General features: G+C 51.5%; 1 protein-coding gene across 2 annotated transcripts in view; it reads right to left on the bottom strand.

The window, feature by feature from the left end:
* Positions 1-22,243, bottom strand: part of ABCA4 (ATP binding cassette subfamily A member 4) — a 138,845-nt gene that overhangs the window by 49,407 nt on the left and 67,195 nt on the right. For both annotated transcript variants that reach the window (XM_051857469.2, XM_070078016.1), the window contains exons 14-24: positions 21,377-21,599; positions 16,872-17,093; positions 14,861-15,065; positions 12,846-12,911; positions 10,398-10,487; positions 8,563-8,737; positions 6,330-6,461; positions 5,352-5,491; positions 4,787-4,924; positions 3,685-3,878; positions 2,225-2,309 (exon numbers count right to left, since the gene is read on the bottom strand). In XM_051857469.2, coding sequence (XP_051713429.2) covers positions 2,225-2,309; positions 3,685-3,878; positions 4,787-4,924; positions 5,352-5,491; positions 6,330-6,461; positions 8,563-8,737; positions 10,398-10,487; positions 12,846-12,911; positions 14,861-15,065; positions 16,872-17,093; positions 21,377-21,599 — 1,670 coding nt within the window. The remainder of the gene's footprint in view (positions 1-2,224; positions 2,310-3,684; positions 3,879-4,786; positions 4,925-5,351; positions 5,492-6,329; positions 6,462-8,562; positions 8,738-10,397; positions 10,488-12,845; positions 12,912-14,860; positions 15,066-16,871; positions 17,094-21,376; positions 21,600-22,243) is intronic.

Here is a 22,243-nt window from a genome sequence, read left to right as displayed (position 1 = left end):
GCAGTGTGGCATAGCAGGTAAAGGCGCCGCCTGCAGTGCCGGCATTCCATGTAGGTGCAGGTTCGAATCCTGGCTGCTTCACTTCCAATCCAGCTCTCTGCTATGGCCTGGGAAAGCAGTAGAGGATGGCCCAAGTGCTTGGGCCCCTGCACCCACGTGGGAGACCCAGAAGAAGCTCCTGGCTCCTGGCTTCGGATTGGTGCAGTTCCGGCCACTGCGGCCAACTGGGGAGTGAACCAGTGGATGGAAGACCTCTCTCTCCACCTCTGCCTCTCTGAAACTGCCTTTCAAATAAATAAGTAAATCCTAAAAAAATATGTTTGCTTACAATCTGAACTCTAAATCTAAAACTAAATCCTGCACTTGCAGAGACCCTTCCCTAGAATATCACTGTGAGGAGCAGTTCGGAGGAAAGGGATTCTGGGAACTTGAAACAAAACTCTTTCAAAAGCAGTTCTCTTAGACTGAGTCAGGGTCACCACTGGATTCCTTTTGTTCTTTGTCTTGAAAAATGACCCATGTGCTGGGATTTCGTGCCTGTCCACCTCAACGCCTCGGCTTAGCTGGACTGGAACTCGTGTTTTATGTCAAACCTGCAAATTGGACTCGATTGTCTTTGGTTCTGGGATGACTTCATAAAGAGGCTGGGGAGTTCTCCACATGAGGAAGCAGCTCTGCCCTAGCAGCTCTCCAGGGGTCACGTTCATTGTTCTCTTAGGAAGGAAGTGAACCCAGAGCCACTGGCTTCCCAGGAATTGTGTCTTAAATGTGTGTCAGTCTTTCCAGAAGTAGTCCTGGGGGTTAGCAGGGCTTCCAGCGCCTGGCAGGGGGCCTAGGGTAGTGGGAGTGTGTGTGTGTGTGTGTGTGTGTGTACCACAAGCCTGCCCAGAGCTAACCGAAGAGTACAATGACCTCTCCTCCCTTACTTGGGCTGTAACCACCCACTGCACTTCCCCACCCCCACCACAGCACACCCATCCTACACAAAGAAAACTCTTCTTAACGGAGTGAAGTAATATTTAAGAGAGACCACAGCAGGCCTTATCTAACTTGATTTTGGTGGCCCATAGTAATTAAACATATTAGTAGGAACTTTTTTTTTTTTTTAAATAGAGCTTGTTAACCATGATTTCCCTAGGAGAAAAGCAGGAAGAGACCCTCAGCAAGAGAGGCAAAGGACACAAAAATGTCCTAAAAAGATGCTTTTTGCTCACTGCAGCTTCTGTCAGAGTGCACGGGTGGGGCTGTTTGCCTGTAGGTATCTATCTCCCCTCAATTTTAAGCACAGTTCATAAACTTTGTCCAGGTTTCCTGGCTTATCAGGTTTCGGTTAGCAAATGGTTCAGGTTTAGAAATGGTCTATGCTAAATAGGAAATTATTTTTTTCTTTGATAAATAGATGAGGGTACTTCAAAAATTTCCTGGGAATGGAATTAAAAGATAAGTTTATTTTGGTGCAAAAAAATGTTTGAAATCCATGCATACATGAAGTCTTTAAAAAGATTAAGGTAAATGTGCATTATGAAAAATCTATGCATGGAACTCAAAATTTTTTGAGCAGTTTTGATGAACTTTTTGAAGCATTGGCATCCTTCCCTCTCTGCTGACCAGGGTCAGTACATAAGCTTAATTTTGCTTCTCTACAGATTTACTGGGTGTGCGGAATTCTATTTACTGAAACCATGGACAGCGTGCCAGGCTGGGCAGCAATGGAGAATGGAAAGAGCTGCTGGTAAGCACTCTAGGCCTCCTTCAAGCACCCCGCCTCCAGGAAGGATCACAGCAGTGAGTTGTGTTAACAGGGCAGTGTGGTATTACAGACTTGCCTTCCGCACAAGCAATGGCTGTGAAGAGCTGTGCGTTGCCACGGTTCCACCAGGGGGCGCCATGGCACATCTTTAAAAATGGCTCGCTCTCTAAGGCCGACCCCAGGAATAGAGGCTTAGTATGAGTAGGGGCATGGAGTGACCAGGAGACTGGATTCTTCATTCAACGGAGAGGCCATGAGGTGCATGATTTTTAAAAATCCATGTGGAACTGGCAAAAAGAGGAAGAGCAGAAAGAAGCTCAAAGAAAAAGATGTGCAGTTGCAGGCCTTGTGGCCCCAGGAGCTCACAGGGTGTGCTTTTTGCTCTCATTAGGATGCATCAGGACAGGACACACCCGACAATGCCAGGCCATGGTTGCCAGACAAGAGCGAGGCCTGGCCCACCCCGGTCCTCACCGTCCAAGGCTTGCTCCGAGGTCATCTCATCAGTGCGTGCTGGACACCTGCTGGAGACGCACTTGGACGCACAGCTGCAGGTCGCCTGCAACAGATGGACAGGAATGACTGACAGATCCACGTCAGTTCAGTGATTGCATCTCCCTAGTGTCCACTGCTGTCACCACTTCTCACCGCCCAGTGTGGTCACCGCATTCCTTCTTCGCTGTCTAATCTACTAAGTCATCTGTGCCTCTGAGGGTGTAACCACTTGACTTGATCCTAGAGAGTGTGTGAGTCAGGCACAGAGAGAGCCATAACCTCAAAAATCCCTTTGGCTTGTCGTTAATCACGAGACAGCTGTGGGTCCTGCCTGTGCGAGGCTCCGTGCTCCTCTCCCTCCGCCCTCCCCAAGGACGCACACGGAGCTGTGGAAATACCTGCCGGGGACAGGCACCTCCACCAGAGGCGGAGAGAAAGCTGAGGGCCGTGCTCGTGACAGTCTGGCCGTGAGCAGCGCTGGCTCTCAGGCTCTCAGCGGGGCTGGAGCACATTCGCAATACATAAGGCCATGTGGCCTCTCCCTGTGCCTAAGGAGCAGAAGCCAGGACGGCTGGCTTGCTATTCCATGTGGGGGGAATCCAGCAATGAGAATCAGGTGATTCGCCTAGGGTGGCACTGTTTGTCCACTGCAAAGCCTAGACAGGAACCCGAGCCTCCCGGCTTGCCGAGTGGTCCCTGCTGCTTGGTACATTCTGGCTTTTTTTTTTTTTTTTTTTTTTTTTGACAGGCAGAGTTAGATAGTGAGAGGGAGAGAGACGGAGAGAAAGGTCTTCCTTTTCCATTGGTTCACCCCCCAAATGGGTGCTACGGCTGGTGCGCTGCGTCGATTCAAAGCCAGGAGCCAGGTGCTTCCTCCTGGTCTCCCATGTGGGTGCAGGGCCTAGGCACTTGGGCCATCCTCCACTGCACTCCTGGGCCACAGCAGAGAGCTGGCCTGGAAGAGGAGCAACCGGGACAGAATCCAGTGCCCCAACTGGGACTAGAACCTGGGGTGTTGGCGCTGCAGGCGGAGGATTAGCCTAGTGAGCTGTGGCGCCGGCCATACATTCTGGCTTTGTCAGTTGTTGGGGACAGCTCCCTAGCAGGTTTTTCCTCTGCCTTCATTGACCACTGGAACTCAGGGTTAGTCTGGGAACACGAATGCAGGCATGAAATAGTGGATGCCTTAGTCCTCTTCAAGGAGTCTAACCTTGCAGAGTGAGTCACTTATTTCTACGTGGCACCAGTGACACCACACACGTGATTTGGGATACTGGCGTGTAATAATCTCAGGTCCTCTAAAACTAGCTGTCTCACTTTGGGTACAGCATCTCTGCAGCAGGGTTTGGAACGTGTGGACTGACAATGTCTGCGGACGGTGTCAGAGACAAAGCCAGGGCTGATGGTCAGAGCAGCCCCGCCTCCCTGCCCGCACGCACCTCACAGCCTCCTCCTTGGCTCTGGATGTTTCTCATCTTGCGCACCAAGGTCAAGTAGAAGCCCGTGCCAAAGCAGTTCTTCAGGAAGAGGGGGGTGCCCGAGCAGTAGAGCCTTCCCTGGGAGATGATGGCGATGCGGTCCCCGAGCAGGTCAGCCTCGTCCATGTGGTGAGTGGACATGATGATGGTTCTGCCTGTGGGCATGGGGGAGGGGGCGTCACCGGGCAGAGCCTGGGCTAGGGGTGGTTGGTACACGATGCTCAGCTATGCAGTCACAGAAACGGGGGCTTAATAAAGAGAAAACGGGGGAGGAGGGGCTGATTCTGCAGGACTGCGGAATGTTAGGATTGTGACAAGAACCACAGAGCGCTGTCACCCACACCAAGCACAGGCTCTGATTCAAACGGACCGCCACAGGGGGGACCCATCTGTTAGTCAGCGGCTACTGAGCTCCATATATGCCGTGTGCTCTCTGGATCACTAAGCACTGCGTTTACGATATTTGTAAAGAACAAGCACGCACGACACACACGCTTGCTCTCATGGCCTGGAGACGTCAGAAGACGACAGCAATGAGGAGTTGTGATGGCGATGGGATGCTGAGCAGCAGGGGGAGGGGAAGGGTCCAGCTGGACCACGGGGCTGGGCCGCACTCCCGCACGGGCACTCTGAGCTCTGCCTGCTGCTCCGCCTCTGTCTGGGAGGTGCCATGACAGAGAACGCCCATTCTGGGACATTCCCCTCTGCAGCGGTGCTGAGACAGTGGTCCCATGGCCACCCCGCAGCCGTTAAGTGGCTCAGGATGGGTGTAGCTGACTTGGGTCCCTGCAGTCAAATGGAAATTTCTCCTAGAGCTGCACCCCTTGCTCCACACAGGGGCGCTGCAGGTTGACAGAACTTTCCGGGATTCTTTGGGTGGGGGGCTGACCCTTCAGTGACTCCATGATCAGATTTGTATGAACCGCTTTGGAGCTTGCACTCAAGCTTAGAGTCACGGATGAAGGCCCCGCTGAGTGTGGTTGTGCAAAGTGCCAGGCGTGACAGTGGGGCCCACGGAGAAGCCTGCGTGCGAGCACAGGGCCTGAGCCATGGCTGTTACTACCTGGGCGGTACTTCAGGAGCAGGTCCCAGATGGAGCGTCTGGAGTAGGGATCCACCCCCGAGGTGGGTTCATCCAGGACGACCACCTTGGCCTCTCCCACAAATGCGATGGCGACCGACAGCTTCCTCTGCATGCCGCCTGGAAGCACAGAGAAGCTGGGGGTTACAGGGCTGCGGGGGACAGGACAGAGGAAGGCCTGGGGCCGGCAGCAGAAGTGGGGGGCCTCCAATCTGGAGCACCCAGGCTGCCACCTTCAAAGCTGATGTGGTGTTCGAAGCTCTAGCGGTGGACAGGCCTCACAACACAGCAAAGGTGACGCTTGCCTCCTGGGACCCGGCCATTTGAAGGTCTTTGAATCTGAACACACAGACATCGGCACACGTGAGCCCAGGCTGCTGCAGGACAGAGCCGCGTGTTGGACATGGCCCCGGGGTGGGCACTAGAGCCTCGGAATAACCTCCCGGAGAGTTCCCGCTGCTGGGAGCCCTCCGTTACCAGCCCCCCCCCACCGCCTCCCGGGGCACAGGAAAGGCTGGTGTGTCATCCGCAGCCCAGTGCCAAGCACCTGAGAGATCCTGAGCTTCCTCGTTCCTCTTGTGGTGGAGGCCCGTGTCCTCCAGCATGGCTTCCATCTCCAGCTGGGCCTCCTCCCAGGACCTCCCTTTCAGCTGGGCGTAGAACAGGATGTGCTCGGCCACCGTGAGGCTGTGGGGGCAGGACAAGGAGGGCGAGGGCTCAGCAATGCCACCGCCAGCAGCTCACCTCCCGGACTAGAGAGAACTAGCGTTTTAGTGACCAGGATCCACGTGGTGTTGGTTATGACACAGAACAAACAACAGACCCTGACTAAATACCTAGCAAGAAGCCATGGCTATGGAGTTCGCTCATACAGTGGAATAATCCGCAATCAATCAAAATATCTTATGGAAGAATATGTAATGACGTGATAGCAACTAAAAATAGCAGGTAACACATTTATATGCATAGTTTTATTCTCCTTTGTAGTTTAAAAATATGTCTGCCTATACATGTATAGGAGAAAGTCCCCAAAAGGATACTAGATGTTAATGGTGGTTATCTCCGGCTGGTGAAATCGCAGGTGACTTTTACTCCTTGTTTATCTATATTTCCTCCTTCCCTCACTCCCCCTTTCTTCTCAGTGACTATACATAGATTTTCTCAATAAGAAGAAAAAATTTTAATGGGGAAAAAAAGAACTGAAAAGCTTTCGGGTCTTCAGCCTGGGACTTCCGGGGAAAGCACACGATGGTCTGCATGTCTGGTCCCCGACAGGAAGCGTTTCGGGGCCGAGCACAGGAATCAGGGCACGGCTACTGGGGGGGGGGGGAGCCGGCATCACTCTCTGAGGCAGGGGCCCTCAGCTCTGAGCCCCAGAGCCACAGTTCTCAGTGCAGGCAGAACCAAGGGCTTTGACCACGGGGGACCCAAACAGGCACATCCCTGCCTGGGTCCAGACCCAACGCCCCGGCTGGGCCGCGGAGGACATGCGTGTTGGGGCCGTCTCGGCTCCTGTTTTACTCACTGGTGGAAGAGGATGTTGTGCTGGGGGCACATGCCGAGGCTCCGCCGGATGGCATCCAGGCTGGTTTCAATGTCCTTTCCTCCGATGAGCACTGTGCCTGCTGTCGGCGGCAACAGACCCGTTAGGATGGACCTGCCAAATCCAAGGGTGGTGGCGAGGAGACATCAGTGCATTGAGGTTGATGAAGACACCTGCGGGGACGCCTGCCAGTGGCTCTGAATCAAATCCAGGCCATCACGAGCGACGGGGACCCCCAGTTTCCCACGCAGGGCTTAGCCACTGGATGTCCACCCAGGCCCTGATACAGAGGACCACATCTGTTTTCCTTCTCTGCTTCTGTTTAACTCCCAGGGGTCCCAGGCAGGTGCCAAGAGGCCTCTGCGGTCCCCAGCTTCAGAACTGGTGGCCCCCCACTCGTCCATCCCAGTGCCTGCGACCAGAGGCGCCACCGCGTGGCTCAGTGCCATGCCTGCTAGGTGAGCAGTTGTGGGTGCTGAAAAGCCAGAGGCTGCCACGCCAAAGCCGCAGGGCGAGGTCCCGGTGGTGGCAGTGAGAAGCACAACCAGTCATTCATTGTGCATTTATTGACTGATTGCAGAAGGCGGGGCAGTTACCACTGCCACCATCAGTGGATCCAAAGCCCAGGAGCTCCACCAGCTCCGCCGGGCTTCTTTTGCTAAAGAGGAGTGAGTGACTGCTGCCTCCTTGGGTTGCTCAGAGGACTAAACGAGGGGCAAGAGGTAGAACACTTAGAACAGCAGCAGCCTGAAGTTAAACTCGAACACCCGTGCCACTCTTATTAGACCTGGTGCTTCCATCCCCCAGGGGAAGGTGCATTTCAGCAGTCGAGGAAGTGCTGGGTTTGCCCCTGGGGAGCCTGGGTCCTGGGTGGAGGCTGAACGAGGAGAGAGATCCCTTGGCTCTAGAGCTGCCACGCCCCGCTCTGTCCCTGAGTTCCCCTACTATCTCCAGCTCTCCAGACTTGGACTCAGAAACTGAAACCTCTGTCCATCAGCCACTAGAGGGAAACAGAACCAAATGCAATGGCACCAGCCCCACATTCCATTAGCGCAGAACCCCACCCGAGTGCATTCCAGAGCAGGGTGGACACTGCTGTTCCTTCCTGGGGCTCTGCAAGAAGCCAGAGGCCTGGGAGGCGGGATCACTGTGGCGGCTGTCTCCCAGGGGCTCCTCATCTGCCTTTCCCAGGGAAAACCTGATGCTCAGGGCCCCTCGGAGAAGCCGGGGAGCCTTCTGGCCTGAGAGGTCCCTGCTGTTACCTCACAGGCCCCTCTGGACTCTGCCTGTTTTTTATTTTCTCCCTAACCCTGAGCAAGCCTCCCTACGAGCCCCAGGTTGAAGCTGAAGTCTGTCAAATCATTGGTAGCAGAAGCAATGCCCACTGGTATTAAGTAGTATCCTGCAGATCCCGCATGGGGTGGGTAGGGGGACGGGCAGGGGGAGGGGTGATGGCCGTGACCGTGTCACCACCACATGTGACAGAAACACTGGGGAGGCTGGGGATCAGGTAAGGGACTCAAGCGTTGGAAACAAGAGGCAATGTTGGTGGGAGGACCTGGCTCTTGAGCCACTGAACCGTTAAATTTGGTGGACTCGGGAAAGTCACTTCAACTCTTGTAGTGTCCATACAAAGGGGCAATAAACTTGCTCCATCTTCCTCTTGGACTTCTTCAATTTTATGATTTACTGATTTATATATTTTAAAGGCTGTGTGTGTGTGTGTGTGTGTGTATGAGAGAGTGTGAGAGCGAGAGAGAGAGCACTTTCAATTACTGTTTCGGCACCAAATGCCTACAATAGCCAGGGCTGGGCCAGGTTGAAGCTAGGAGCCCAGAGTCTCCCACCTGGGTTGCAGGAACCAAGTACTCGGGCCTTCATCTGCTGCCTCCCAGAGTGCACATTAGCAGGGAGCTGGATCAGAAGCAGAGGTGGGATTCAAACCCAGGCACTCCACTATGGACTGCTGTCATTGCAAGCAGGGTGGCTTCTCCCTCTGCCACAAGCCACCCCACCCACCAGGCTTCTGGGGAGGATGAAATACAACAATATATGTGAGGGAGTTTTATGAATTCTCGGAACCCCAAATACAGAGTGTATTTTTTTGGCACAAAAATTCATGGGCAAGCGTGGACTGTGGCCAACAGAGAAGGAACGAAGCCGGAGAGCGACGGGTAGCAGGGCTGTGACCCAGCCTCCCCGGCAGGGCACTCACAGGGTGGTGGTCTTCCCGGCGCCGTTGTGACCAAGGAAGGCGGTGATCTGGTTCTCATAGAAGGTAATGTTAAGGTGGTCCACGGCCGGCCGGCCAAAGGGCTCAAAAATCTTCACCAGATTCTTCACACATACCCCAGGAACCAACCCCGGGAGTTCACGTTCAAAGAAGGAGTCTTGGAGAAAAAGAACAATGAATATGGTATAAACACGAGGCCATCACGGACACTGTCCCCATTGTTTTAAAACCATGTCTTCTGCCTGTCCTTTTTCCTGCCGCTATGGCCTCAGCCATGACCATTGCAAGGAAAACCTCAGAACAGTAGTGATGATGATAGCATCAAACATTTATTTAGCACTTACTATGTACCATGCACCGTTTCTAGTGCCTTCCATGCATTATCCCCTTGCACCCTGCTAACAGCTCTGTGGGACTGATATTACAGCCACTTCTCCAGATAGCATACCTAAAACACAGACATCACTCGAGTGTCCTATCCAGGTGACGCAGCTCCTGAGTGGCAGCACTGGGATTCGAACCCTGAGCACACACTCATCAGAGTGCACTCAGTGTCTGTGGGGAGCCAGCCCTACGCCGGCCTCCAGCGGGATGCTGGGGATTCTCATGCACTGATGCTAGCAGTCCAGCCCCTCCCCTTCCCCAAACCGCCTTTTCCTTCAGTGCCCTGGAGCCCATACCTGGCACCACCATTCTCCTCCCAGTCGTCTTGGCTCAGGTCTGGGTCAACTTCCACTGAAATGGACTTCTCGCCCCCCAGGACCCGAGTTTCCCAGTGAACTGGTGGGTAGGACAGTCCCTTCTTCCTCATCACTGACTCTCAAAACCCCCACGCTCGCTGCAGAGCAGACCCTCAGTGCGTACATGGCGTCTCTCCGGCCCCCAGTCTCTCCCTGTTTCCAATTGTGCTGCAGGGCACAACTTTGTCACCTCAATATGGCAGTTATGAGCAACTGACCGCTGTGCATGTTTGTTTGTGTGTGTGTGTGTGTGTGTGTGTGTGTGATTCCTTTGTTGCTTCCCGTGTGCCTCCTGGCCTTGCCTGGGGCTGACGTGGGGCCGGTTCCCAGGCCCCAGGTTGCAGCCCTGTCACTCTCCTTGTGGAGGAGTGGCTTCCAGAGGCACCTGCTGCGGGCAAACTGGCTCTGTGAGGAGCTTTCTGGAATGGCACAGCCTCTCACGCAAGGTCAAGTCCAGAGACCATGTGCCTCTCTCAACCTGAAGCCTTTTGGTGTCCTCAGAGCAAAGCATAGGCTTAGGGACTGAACAACCTTGTGAGACAGAATCAGTTCCAGAGTTAAGGGCAAGGCAGGAAAGGCCCGGGGAACAGCCCTTGTGGGCCTGGTCCGTCAGCTCGGGAATGAGGAGGTAACTTCCACCGTCAGGAAAACCTTCCGCTGATCCCAATGAATGGGCTTCAGGATTCGCAACCCAGAAGCGAAGGCTCGGCAGCTCCCCTTGTACACAGAAGCATTTATTTTTGTCTTTCCTTGCAGCTCATATCCGCTTTCTGTCCCAGTGACCCCAGTTATTGTTCTTGCTAAATCCTCGGAAGTCAGCACGTTTGTGTGACTCGCTGGGGATTTGCCTAACAAGGGCACAAACCCACCACATGCTCCAGGAAATATGTGTTCACGTCTGGCCTGGGCTCTTCAGTCTGCACACGTGCAGCCGGACCCTGGTGGAAGGCTCGGGCTTAGCGCTGCCCACAGTCCCTCCTCCACCCTTGGCCTGAGCGGGTTGGCCCTGGCCCTTGTGGGAGGAGGGGGTCAGGCTCTCCTCCTTGCCTCTGCTTGTGTTTTTTATTGGGGTTTTACCGTTTGTTCCTCCGGGGTGTTCCGGGTCCTCCATCTCCTCTGTTATGGGCTCAGTCTTTTCCAGGGCCCGTTCTTCTCTGGTTGAACACCCTGCACCAACCAGAAGCCAATGTTACTCTCGGGTGACAGCTGAGAACCCGAGAAGGCAGGGGAGGAGGGGAGAAGGAGGGTGGCTGAGGAGTCTCCCACTGCCACAGGAAGACAGGAGGCCGAGTCCATGTCTCCCGTGAGCCCGGCCCCGTGCAGGGACCCCTCCCAGCCTCTGACCTGCGAGAGATGGGGAAGCACTCCGGCCCTGACTGTGCAATCTTTGCCCAACCCAGAAGGAGTTTTGTTAACACGAGCTCGAGGCCAAGAGTTTCACCTCATTCTCTTCACGTGCCAGGAGGGGCCCACAATGTCAGACATTGTGATTTGAAAAGAACGGACAAAACTCGGATTGGATTTGAAGGGAGTTCATTTTCTTCGGCCCATCACCAGTGCTATTCACCCCAGTTCCAATCATGTCAAGGTCACGGTGAACCTTGACTGCAAGTCTGTTCGAGGTGCCATGATGGGCAGCCAGCTTCAATTACAACTGGAGAAACAGCTCACCCACAAGGTACACCACATGGGCATTCAGCTGTCTCGGGATAAATGGTGAGGTGGGTGTACGAGCCTGGACAAACTGTGGCATGTGGCATGAAACCATCACACACACACACACACACATACACACACGCATGCACAGTTTGGTTGGAAAGGCCTCCAGGACATCCTGGAAGGGGAAGAGGAGCAGAAGGACCAGGCGGCCAGAGAGGAAGCAGGGGCAAGAGGAAGCCACTGTCGCCCAGCCTCTCAAGGCTCGGGTCTCACGTGCACCTGTGTAAGCAGGGCCAGATTTCTTAATGCAGCAGCCACCAGGGCCTCTCTGCCCTCTCCTGAATTGCAGGAAGTGCAATGGGCCTGCTGGTCAGGGAGGTGTCCCCTTCAGCATGTCTGCCTCCGCTCGCCCTCAACTCCTCTGCCTGCCTGGCTAGCTATCATCCTGCACACGTGTGTAATAAAACAGCAAGGGGAAACAGCCTTCTAAATAGCTTTGTCACTGCAAGTGAGCGGCTCCCCAGGAAATGAGTCCAAGTCCCAGGTTTTATCCTGAGAACCTGCACAAGACCCTGACACCTCCTGGGCTCCCCCTCTCCCTCCGTGAAAGCAGGGGGCAAGGCAGAGAGACTCAGCTCTTCGCAGATTTCAGAGCATTTCAGGAATCATTTTTGGTCTAGCCTGTGAGACAGGTGAAAAGCATTTGGCTGATGCCCTCAGCAGTATCTGGATTCACATTGGAAGAAGCACATTTCTTTAGCCTACTTTATTTTCTTGAAATGCTGAGTATCAGTTGAGATTGGAGGGCGTAGGGGAAATGCCCACAAGGCCCCAGAGTTTTTGACTGTTGAAATGTTCCCAGAACACACTCCTGGGTTGAAAATTCCCATTGATGGTGGGATGATAACTGTATTGTGTTGTAATTTAGAAGTTAATAGATACCATGGACAAACTAATATAATGGAAAACACTGAACTGTTGAAGGGCTGTTTGTTTGAACCATCAAAAACAAAATAAAACAAAACAACCTGCCCAAGCCCTTTAAAACCCAAGACTAATCCGCTGGAGAAAACAAACAGCTATGTCAGGGTTTAAAGGCTAAATCCCAGCCCGGGCCCAAGGATGTGAAGCAAGGAGCAGGTGGTGAGCGATGATGCATCGCAAAGTGTTTCCTTTGGTTCCAAAGTCTCTAGTTCCAAGGCAGCCCCCGGGTCTCAGCTCCTCCTCAGATCTCACAAGAGTGTGCGCCCCTCCTCACCCCTTGTAAGACTTTGCCCAGGCCTCCTGTGTTGTTCAGGCAGGAGAGTAAACTTGATTTAAGATGTACTGTAGGCCAATGGCCCCTTAGCCTTTGCCTGGTCGCCAGAAGGAGCACCACTTGGACAGCCTGCAAGTATTTGCCTTGAAGGTCAACAGATCTGCCCCAGGCTCTGGATGAGTCTTTGTCTTGGGGGAATGAATGAGTTTTTATTTCAAAAAGGTGGACAGGAATCCGAAAGCAGGAGGGGAGGCAGCAGAGTCTGAATGCAACGTGTCCCTCGTAACACCCCCAATCTCAGCTTTAATCTGAGAAGTTGCAAAAATCCTTTGAACCCCAAAGTGGTTTGGCTTTCTACAAATAGGGCAATTTAAGCCAATGGGACAAGTCGTATAGGACCCAAGAATCTATCCATTCTCATTTACTTTAGCCAAGAGATTCATGAATGGTAGGCTCCCAGCATGGCAGTGGCGGAACCTCCAGGAGGCAGCCGACTGATCAAGAATGATGTCCTTGAGGCGAAGGGCCATGGCCACAAGCACACATAACTTGCACCTGACCCCAGCAGCCGGTTTCAGATATTAAGGCTTAAGTTTTAAATAACTCACCTTCACCACCGAGCCAGTAAGACTCTTGTAGAAGGAAGTACCAAGGAAGTGGGGTTCCGTGGTCCCCTAAAAACAAGCAAATAAAAAGTCCAGGTAGTCTCCCTGTCTCATCCTATCAGAGTTCTCTAAGACCTAGAACCTGTTTATCTAAATCTCAAATTGTAACTATCGATTTTACACTTCCCAGACCACCAGGAGGCCATAAAGACCACTCTTTCCAACCTGTTTTAATCCAAAAGGTCATGTTTTTCGGGTGTTACCAGCAATACTAAGGCTGACGATCTTGGTTGACATCAGTGTTTTCCAAGAAAATATTTTATTAAAGAATTAAATCATGTCCTTTTTCAGCTCTTGCCAGATAATGATAACAGGGATAATCGCTAACATTTGTTGGATGCTCTTTCCATGTGTTAAATGCCTTAGTCCTCAAAACAACCCCAGGAAATAGGTTATAAACTTGTTCTTGCAAAGCAAGAAACCAACGTGCAGCTGAGTTTGAGCCATCTGTCCCAGTCCACAGATTGCAGAGGCACACGGGAATTCTAGCTCAGGGAATGTGGGTCTCAGGTCACTGTTCTTAGACCTCCCACCCCAGTTCTACTGGATCCATCTGGGTTTCAAAAAAAAAAAATTTCTCTTTGCAAGTCTTGCTGCCTACAAAACGTTGGTTTCCTGAACACACCATCTTTGCTTTTCAAATAGCTGTTGTCACATGTCTCAGTGGCCTTTGTGGGTCTATCTTTTCCATCCCTCTGCACCCAGAACCTGGCCCTGCTGAGCCTCGCCCATAGGGCTGCTCAGTGAACAGTTGTTGAGCAATGAAAGTCAACTAGGCTAAAAGAAAGCTCTTGAATTATGCACAAGTTTTAATTTGAATCCAATTTTCACTTATTGTATCTCCTTCCAGTGGCCCAGTTGGAGACCTGATTATAAAAACCCTGGGACGACAAGATTTGGAAAACTTTGGGTTGGTGAGCTGTCACAGGACAAGCAGGCTGCTGGCGGAAGCAGGGACCACTCAGATAAAGATGGGGCTCCTCCAGCTCCGAGGAAATGCTAATCTTCAGGAAAATCTGATTTTCTGCAGGGCAAATACACAACTGCACAGCAGCCAGTTTTGATCTAGGAGCTTCTTTTCTATGCTGCAGATTGGTGAGATATTTACTCAGTGCCCACCGACTGTCAGGCACTGTTCTGGGCACCGAAACTACCACAGTGAGTGAAGCAGACCAGACGCCTGCTCCCATGGCTCCGCTGCTGAGGGTAGAGGCAATGGACACCACAGAAAGACCCATCAGGTCAGGTGGTGATGAGTCTCTCCAAAACGTGAGGCGGAGGCAGCACGGGGCTCTGCAGCAATGGGTATCGAGACCTCTTCCTTCTGGAAAGATTCCAGTGATAAGACAGAGACTCCAAAGAGGGAGAAAGCAAGCCTGCAGATATGTGGGGTGGGGTAGGTGCGAAACAGGCCTCTGTGAGAAGAGCAGGTGCAGAGGCCCTGAGGCGGGAATGTGCTGGGGGGGGTGGGTGGGTTGCGTAGTTAGTGAGGAGGCTGATGTGGCTGGAGCACAGAAACATGGAGCACAGAAACAGTTGGAGGCCAGATAATGAGGCATCCCGCAGGCCAGGGCTGGGCCACTGCTTTTCACTCTGAATGAGAAGAAAAGTCAACTGGAGGGGTTGGCACAGAGAGGGCTGCTGCCGCGTGACTTGGATTCTGGAAGGATCGCTCTGAATACAGTGTGGGCAACAGACTGTTGGAGGTGATAGTACAAGATACAGGATTGTCTGGGTAGTGAAGTTGACAAAGGATCAGACTGTAGATCTGTTTCTAAAGCAGAGCCAGTAGGATTTGGTGGTGGATTTTTGACTTCTACATTTGAATTTCAAATGTTAGTTCTGAGAAACAAAATTCAAAGAGCACAGAAGGGACGCACACGATGCTAGATGAAGGCGGACGTGGTGGCAGATCTGAAGATCCAGATCACCGTGACTCTACGGAGGGAGACACTGACCTGGGAACACCTGGTCCAGGTACCAGGCAAGCAAGCCGTAGAGAGCAGCATCAAAGAGCATCATCTTCATGGACAGCAGGAAGCTGAATTCATCCCCTTCCATGGGGCTGTTGCCAATGTTGCTCCACTGTAGCCCCAGGCCTTGCTCTTCAAAGCGAACCAGGTACTCAGTGCCAAACCCAAAGGCTACAGGAGACAGCAGGCTCTGCAGTGGGGCAGGCAGAGCACAGAAGCTAAGCAGAAGGTCTTTTAGCCACCCAACAGCACCCAGACGCTCACAGTGAGGGGGGAGGGCCAGAAGTCCATGTTTCATCTGAGCATAAGGCAGAGTTCCCACAGGAAGAGAATTCTGGGAATGCTTCTCAGGTCCCAGGGACCTCTGCCCAACACCCATGGGGCTACCCCTCACCTGTTAGATGGAACGTAGTTGAGCTATAGGGTAAAGGGGAAGACAAACAGCACCCAGCATTGCACACCAGAGGCCCAAAGGTGCTCTCGTTCCCTCTGCTACCTCTTTTGCAAGAGCATAGCTGACTTGAGCTGCTGTGTGACACTCTTACTGGAAGGGTCCAGTCTTCAGGTTTCCAGGGCAGGCCAGGGGGTGGGCTTGTGACCTCCTGAGGTCTATCAGAGAAAAGCCTCCGATGACATGGACCATGACTGTCCCCATCGCCAGACTGGGGACTATTCCTTTCTTAGGATCTCTGTATGGAGAACAAGTCAACTGAGCACGAAGATGCAGGGTGGGAGGTCTGAAGGGGACGTTTCCCAACCAAGGCACAAAACCAAAGGCAGGGGGATTTGCTGATCCCATTTCCTCTGAGCAGAGGTCCCTGCGGTTGGGAGGGCCCTGGGGGGATGCCAGAGAGTCTTTCTGCAAAGGGCAGGGCTCCTCTTACTACACATTTACAAACACTGCTACAGAAACCCCAGTCCAGCTCTGGTCCTCGCCATTGCCAGACCCATAGCTTCGCAGATCTACACACCCAAGATGCTAGCCGAAGGCTTCCAAGCAGTGTCTGTTTACCCAGTGACTACCAAAATAGCCCAGTTCTGCCCACAGGCTGAGTCACAGGACTTCTCACTACCAGCCACTATGAACATCTTTGAAAACTGGGAGCTATAAATGGCTGCAATTAATTTCTTACTTAGCAGGAGAAACAAAAGGATATGCCCTGGCAGCTCTAGAGTCAAGTACGCTGGAGCCGTGAGAACAAGTTAGACTTTACATCTTGCCCAGCCAGGGGCCAGCATCATCCTTTCTTGTCCCTACGGCACAGAGACAGGGAAATTCTGGACGACATGGAGAACTGTACCCTCCAGGGCCCGAGGCTGATTTGCCTGGGCTAATGAGAGCAGAAATAACCCATTTGAAAAGGATGAGGAGGAAAAAAAAAAAAAAAAAAAAAGACAGTGCTGTTAGTTTGGGCATCATGAACCAGGAGGTTTTTCTGGCAATCAAAAGTCAACCTCTGGAGTCCTCTCCTGGGGAGGAGTGGTGGACTCTGCACAGGCCTAGCCTGCTGGCTTTCTCGGTGCACCAGCAGGCCATATCAAAAGCCCATGTACAGCAAGTCCAATTCCAGTGCTTTTAGAGCATAACAAACATTTTTAACTCATGGATGCATGTTTCTGGACAGGCAGTAAGGGGGCAAGCTCCTCCTTTCTGATTCTTTTCAAATAGCAGGGAAGAAAAGCCAGTGACATGGGTCCAGCTTGTTCTTCTCTTGTGGATAAGCCCAGGGGCCCCCGAGCTGACCAGTTTTCCAGGGACTTCCCAGGGCAGGAAAACGGAGCAGGTGTGGTGTGGAGTGACTGCTCGGTTGCTCAAGGTGAGAACACTCCCTCTCTTGCCCTTGCACCTCTTAACCTTACATTAACCTTTGAACCTTGTGTCCTTTTGCATCCAAAGGCAGAGCAGACGCCCCGAGAGGGTGGCTGGGCTTCAGGACTGCCTCTGACGCCCAAGAGGAACCGCGCCACAGGCTGGCCCGAGTCCAGCGCCCCTCACCGCAGCCTTCTTCAGCTCGGCAGTCAGCCGGTCCTGCCAGGCGAAGCACAGGATGTGGGGCAGGTAGAGCGTGAAGTAGATGACGCCGCTGCAGGCTGCTGCCAGGCTGGCTTTGGAGAAGAAGGTGCTGAGCAGGAAGCACTGCATGATGGTGGCCGTGGAGAAAGCCAACAGGAACAGGAACAGGATGAACGGATCGCTGTAGTGGAGGATTCTCCCATGCTGGAAGCAGAGACCGCGTCAGCAATCCCCACCCAGGTCCAGGGCACCACCCTCCACGGGGGTGACCACTGCATTGTGACACGGGGCCCCCCGAAGCCCTCTGCCTTGGGAGGGTCTCTCCCACCAGCCCCTTATTAGTGCCTGGATTCCACAGCGCAGACTCGAGGTGCTGAGCTCCTTCAATCCAATGCACGCCATTTTCCCTGGGAGGGACAACACCTCATGTTGCTTACCAGTCATTAGCCATAGAAAAGAAAATTAATTGGGGGTAGGGGAGTTTGGCACAGTGATTAAGACACTGCTTGAGATGCCTACATTGTATATCAGAGTGCCTGGGTTTGAGTCCGGCTCCTCTCCTGATTCCAGCTTCCTGCTAATGTGCACCCTGGGAGGCAACAGGTGATGGCCCACAGACTTGGCTCCTTGCCTTCTATATGGGAGACCCAGTTAAGTTTTCAACTCCTGACTTCACCTGGCCCAGTTCTGGCTGTTGTAGGCATTTAGGGGGTGAACCATCAGACAACAGATTTCTTTGTCTGCCTCTGTCTTTCTATGTCTCTCTGCCTTTCATAGAAGTAAAAAAAAGTTAGTAAAGAATGAATTAGGAGACCGTTAGGCCTAGAGGCCCCAACATTCTGGGTTTCCGCATAAGCAAACTAAAGCCCAATCCAGTAACTTAATCAGAAGCCATAACTAACCGTGAACCAGGGACTTCCCCTTCCACCAAATATTTCTTTGTCTTTGCTTCCGTGTCCCCTTCAGTGGAGACTTCAGAGCCCTCAAGCAGTTGTGGTCTGGAACTACCCAATTCATAAACTGCTGTTCACACAAATCAGCTCACTAAAATTTTAATGGATGGAACTGGAGGACATCATCATGTTGCATGAAATAAGCCAGATACAGAAAGACAAAAAAACATGTCCTCTCTTATATGTGGGAGCTAACATTCAAAAAACCTAAAAAAAAAAAAAAAAACAAACAAACTGAAAAAACAACCCCAATCTGAAACAGAATATCAATTACTGGAGTATGGGAGGAATAAAAAAGAGTTTAAATTTAAAAAAAAAATAGGGGAAGCTGGATGTGGTACATTAATTGTGGCAAAGAGACTAATATGAGGTGTTAATAGAAGTGCGGTAAGGGGTATATGAGAACTCTGTATTACTACCTCACAAGTAAATTTAGAACTGAGATAAAATGTTAAAAAAATTTAATGTGCCTAGATTTATTTTGTAACAGTCATTATTTATGTGAAGTGAGCTGGGCCTTGGTAAGAGGGTGATAGTGCTGAGAATATACTGAGAGCCTGGAAGGAAGCCTTGAGCAGGGGTCACGGAGCATCAATAGCACCGAGCGGATGAGGGACGGGAAAGGGGTCGGGAGCTGCTCACAGGTCAGCACTGTGCCTAGGGCCTGGCCTTCCGACGCCACCATTCACATTTGTATTCCAAGACAGGTCACTCACACAGATGAGTAACAGGAATTAATCCAAATCACTTGGAAGTGGATGGATCTTCCCTGTCCATGAACATTGTATACATAAATATCATAGAACCTGCAGGCAACACTCTGCATCTGTCACAACAAGGGGAGTAGCCTTGGGTAGAAAACAGGGCCACGCTAGCAATTTGTGCTCAGCAAGCTACTGCCCAAGTATACTCTAGGATACACTGAGATGTTCAAATGTATGAGATCTTCTTAGGTCTCCTCTACCACAGGCATGTGATGAGTCATACCCTTTAAACACATTTTTAAAAACAGATCATCCCATGCTTCCCTCAGGAACATAAGAGGACAAACAGGCTCATTTCACGAATAGGTTCCTCTCCACAGAAAAGAAACCAATTAGCAGTATCTGTGATGAACCTGCAAGAGGTTAGCAGAGCAAATGTGCCATCTCTCATGCCTGCCGGGCCTGGACAGATGTAGAAGCAAAGCGAGAAAGCAGCATGGAAGAGACCCTGCTTAGCTAAAGTCAAAATCAAGACTTGGTGTTCCTGATTTTATGTGACAATAAGTACTCTGTATCACCTTGGAGAGCCTCAGATCTCTTCCTTAATCATGTGCAATTCCATAAAAACAAATCCCTGGCTGAACCTGTGACTTTTGGCTGGAGGACCTTGAAGATAGTTATTGTTATTTGAAGAATGCTGTTAGGGCTGGCATTTTGTGGCAGAGCAGAGAAAGCCACCACCTGCAACATTGGCATCCCATAAGGGTGCTGGTTTGAGTCCCAACTACTCCACTTCTGATCCAGCTCCCTGCTAATGGCCTGGGAAAGCAGCAAAAGATGGCCCAAGTGCTTGGGCCCGTGCACCCATGTCAGAAATCTGGAAGAAGCTCCTGGCTCCTGGCTTCAATCTGGCCCAGCCTTGGCCATTGCAGCCATTTGGGAAATGAACCAGTGGAAAGAAGATGGATCTCTTTCTGCCTCTCCCTCTATCTCTGTAACTCTGCCTTTCAAATAAAATAAAATAAATCTTAAGCAAGCAAACGAACAAACACAAAAGAATGAAGTCGATTTCTTATCCCAGATCAAAGCAAAGTTCTCCAAACTTCTAAAGTCACTTGACAGACCCTAAAATTCCACTGGCCTTGACTTCCACTAACGAATACTTTTCTTTTTTGTTCCTGAGCACTTAAATAACAGTGGAACCTTCCCATTGTCCCTGTTTCCAGCTTCTTTCCTGCAAAGTTGTGGGGGGAGGAAGGGACAGGGGAAAGATGGGAGAGTCATTCAAAGGAAAACTCTATTTTGGTGTGGCAAGCTCTGTTTCCGTCATCACTGGAACAATGTTCTGGTTCCCACAAGGAGAAAGCCTTTTAAGCAAGAAACCCTTGGTGAACCGGCTTCGCCTCACATCCTAAAGCTTTGAAGTGCTAACGGCTCACGCTCAGAAAGGCAGATCTCAGTCACTCGGCAGCACCAAGTGAGACAGAGTCTCAGGGTATGTCAGAGGCTTATGCGTTCTGACGCCTTCAATTTTGAGGACACAAGAGATGTCAGTACCGGGAAAGCAGCAAACAGAGGTGGGAGGGAACAACCGGCCTCTGGAGAAGGAAAAAGGGCTCAGCTCCTCCCCTCGTCTCCACACAGCCTTGGTGCCCTTTGCAAATTCAAAGCCTTATCCAGGTGGGCGCAGGTTGTCTGACCAGAATGACCTCTGAGTCAGCATTGTTTTTGACAGGGCTCCAGAACCGGGTGTGGCCATGGCCACAGCTCACTGGATCACAGTGCAACACCTGAAAACGTACCCTTCTGACTTAGGACTTTACTGCAACGAGAAGGGGCGAGAGTTGATTTAACTGGATGTACGCTGGGACAGCCTTGGTTTAGGTAGGCAGCAGGTGTGGTCTGGCATGAGAAGGGGGCCGCTCATTCAGCCTGTGGGTCACCACAAGTGCTGCCTGGTGCTGAGAGGGACTTAATATGGTGGCGGTGAAGAAGTACAACAAGCTTTAGGAGACCATACTGGGAGCTTGCAAAGACTGAAGTCTGAAGATTATACCAAATTCCACCCAATAAAACATTACAGCTAGCCAAGTGTATGTCCTTATCATTCAACAAATACAAACTGTCATCTACTGAGGAGGAGCTTACAATGAAAGATAGCAGTGTACTGTGAAATGATGCTTTATGTCAGTCTAGCACACAAGAGAGCTGCAAGCTTGTAGTGGATGAACTGATGCAGTCTACATACGGCTGTAAAAATTCCTTATCTCTGAGCAACGATGCACTCCAAATTCCAGCCTCAAAAACACAGAGGTCTTGGAGACTTCATAGGCAGCAGCTTTGTGGTGAAGCCATGAATGGTGTGACCATGATACAATGATTAAACAGTTCAAGTCTTCTCTCCTAATACCACTGCCAAGGGCTCTGCACATTCTAACCCTGGCCAGCTATTGGAAAGGTAATCCCAGGAAAACACTCCCTGAACCCGTTCCTTCTGTGTTTGGAGAGAGAGGACACCTTTGAAGACACACTCACCCTGTGCTGGGCTCTGCTAATCCCAGCTTCTCCAGATAGTCACGGAATGGGGCTGGAAAAATCCACGTAAACTGTCAACATGTGGTTGGGGGTGAGGGGGATGCTAGTGGCTCCTCGGGCAAGGAGATCTTGCCTTTCTGCATGTCTTCCATCTTGGCAGAAAGGGTGGGGAAGCTAGAGGTCATGTCCTCTTGGGTGGCCAGATGACTCATTCAGGCACAAGTTCATTCCCAGGAGGGAAGGTAGGGGGAACAAAATTATTCGATATTTTCTGGGCCTTCTCCGGGTGGCTTACCATGATGAATAGCGTCAGGAGGAAGATGCTCATTGACATGATGGAGAAGCTGTCCAGGAACCAGGTACACCAAATCACTGCATTGGAGACGCCCTGATTTTTCAAGGTCTCCTTCAGTCTCAACTCCTTTTCCAAGACAATGCCCTTTACCGTCATGGAGACTGAGTAAATCCATGCCAGCACCATGAAGATAGGGAAACAGCGGTTCAGGATGATCATAAAACTGAAGCAAGAGGAGAAAAGCAGAACAATAGAGTGCCCTGTACCTGGTGGAAGCAGATAATGCTTGTCAGATACCTGTGTTGAGAACAGAACCCAGATGGAGGGAAAGGCAAAACAGGTGAACCTTCATTGGGCAATGCAATAGGATGGAATCTCCAATTCAGTCCACGTTTGCCCAGAAGGATTACTTTGCCTTTTAAAGCAAGATGGTGGCCTTCTGGTGAGTCCAGATGAATGCTTTGTAAGTAAAACGTTTAAATAAAATCATACCATCTATGTCACGTATTCTAGACTTTCCCTGTTAGACCCTGCGGGGGAGAGACTGCAAAGCTGATGCTGTGGGAACTGACCAGGAAGGATACAAGCCTTGCACCAACACTGATGTCCAAGAGGGCAGAGCACAGACAAGAGGGCCTGCCGGTAGTGGGATCAATAATTAGGCTCCCCAAGGGCGGGTCAGCCTGCCTAGTACTATCTGCCCAGAAAAGTCAGACTCAAGCTAGTACGGAAAAGGCAGTCTATGGAGCTTTCAGAAGGCACCTGACCTCCCAATAAATCAGTCCAATGGCCACTGACTCCGCTAGCCATGAGCGGATGGAGTCGATTCTTAGCTACTGCAGCAAGCAGCACAGATTTGCTATCTTG

Source organism: Oryctolagus cuniculus, chromosome 7, assembly GCF_964237555.1.
Source record: "Oryctolagus cuniculus chromosome 7, mOryCun1.1, whole genome shotgun sequence".
In the NCBI taxonomy this organism is placed as follows: domain Eukaryota; kingdom Metazoa; phylum Chordata; class Mammalia; order Lagomorpha; family Leporidae; genus Oryctolagus; species Oryctolagus cuniculus.
Note: the sequence above shows the minus strand (reverse complement) of the source record. Positions and strands in the feature narration are given on the sequence as shown.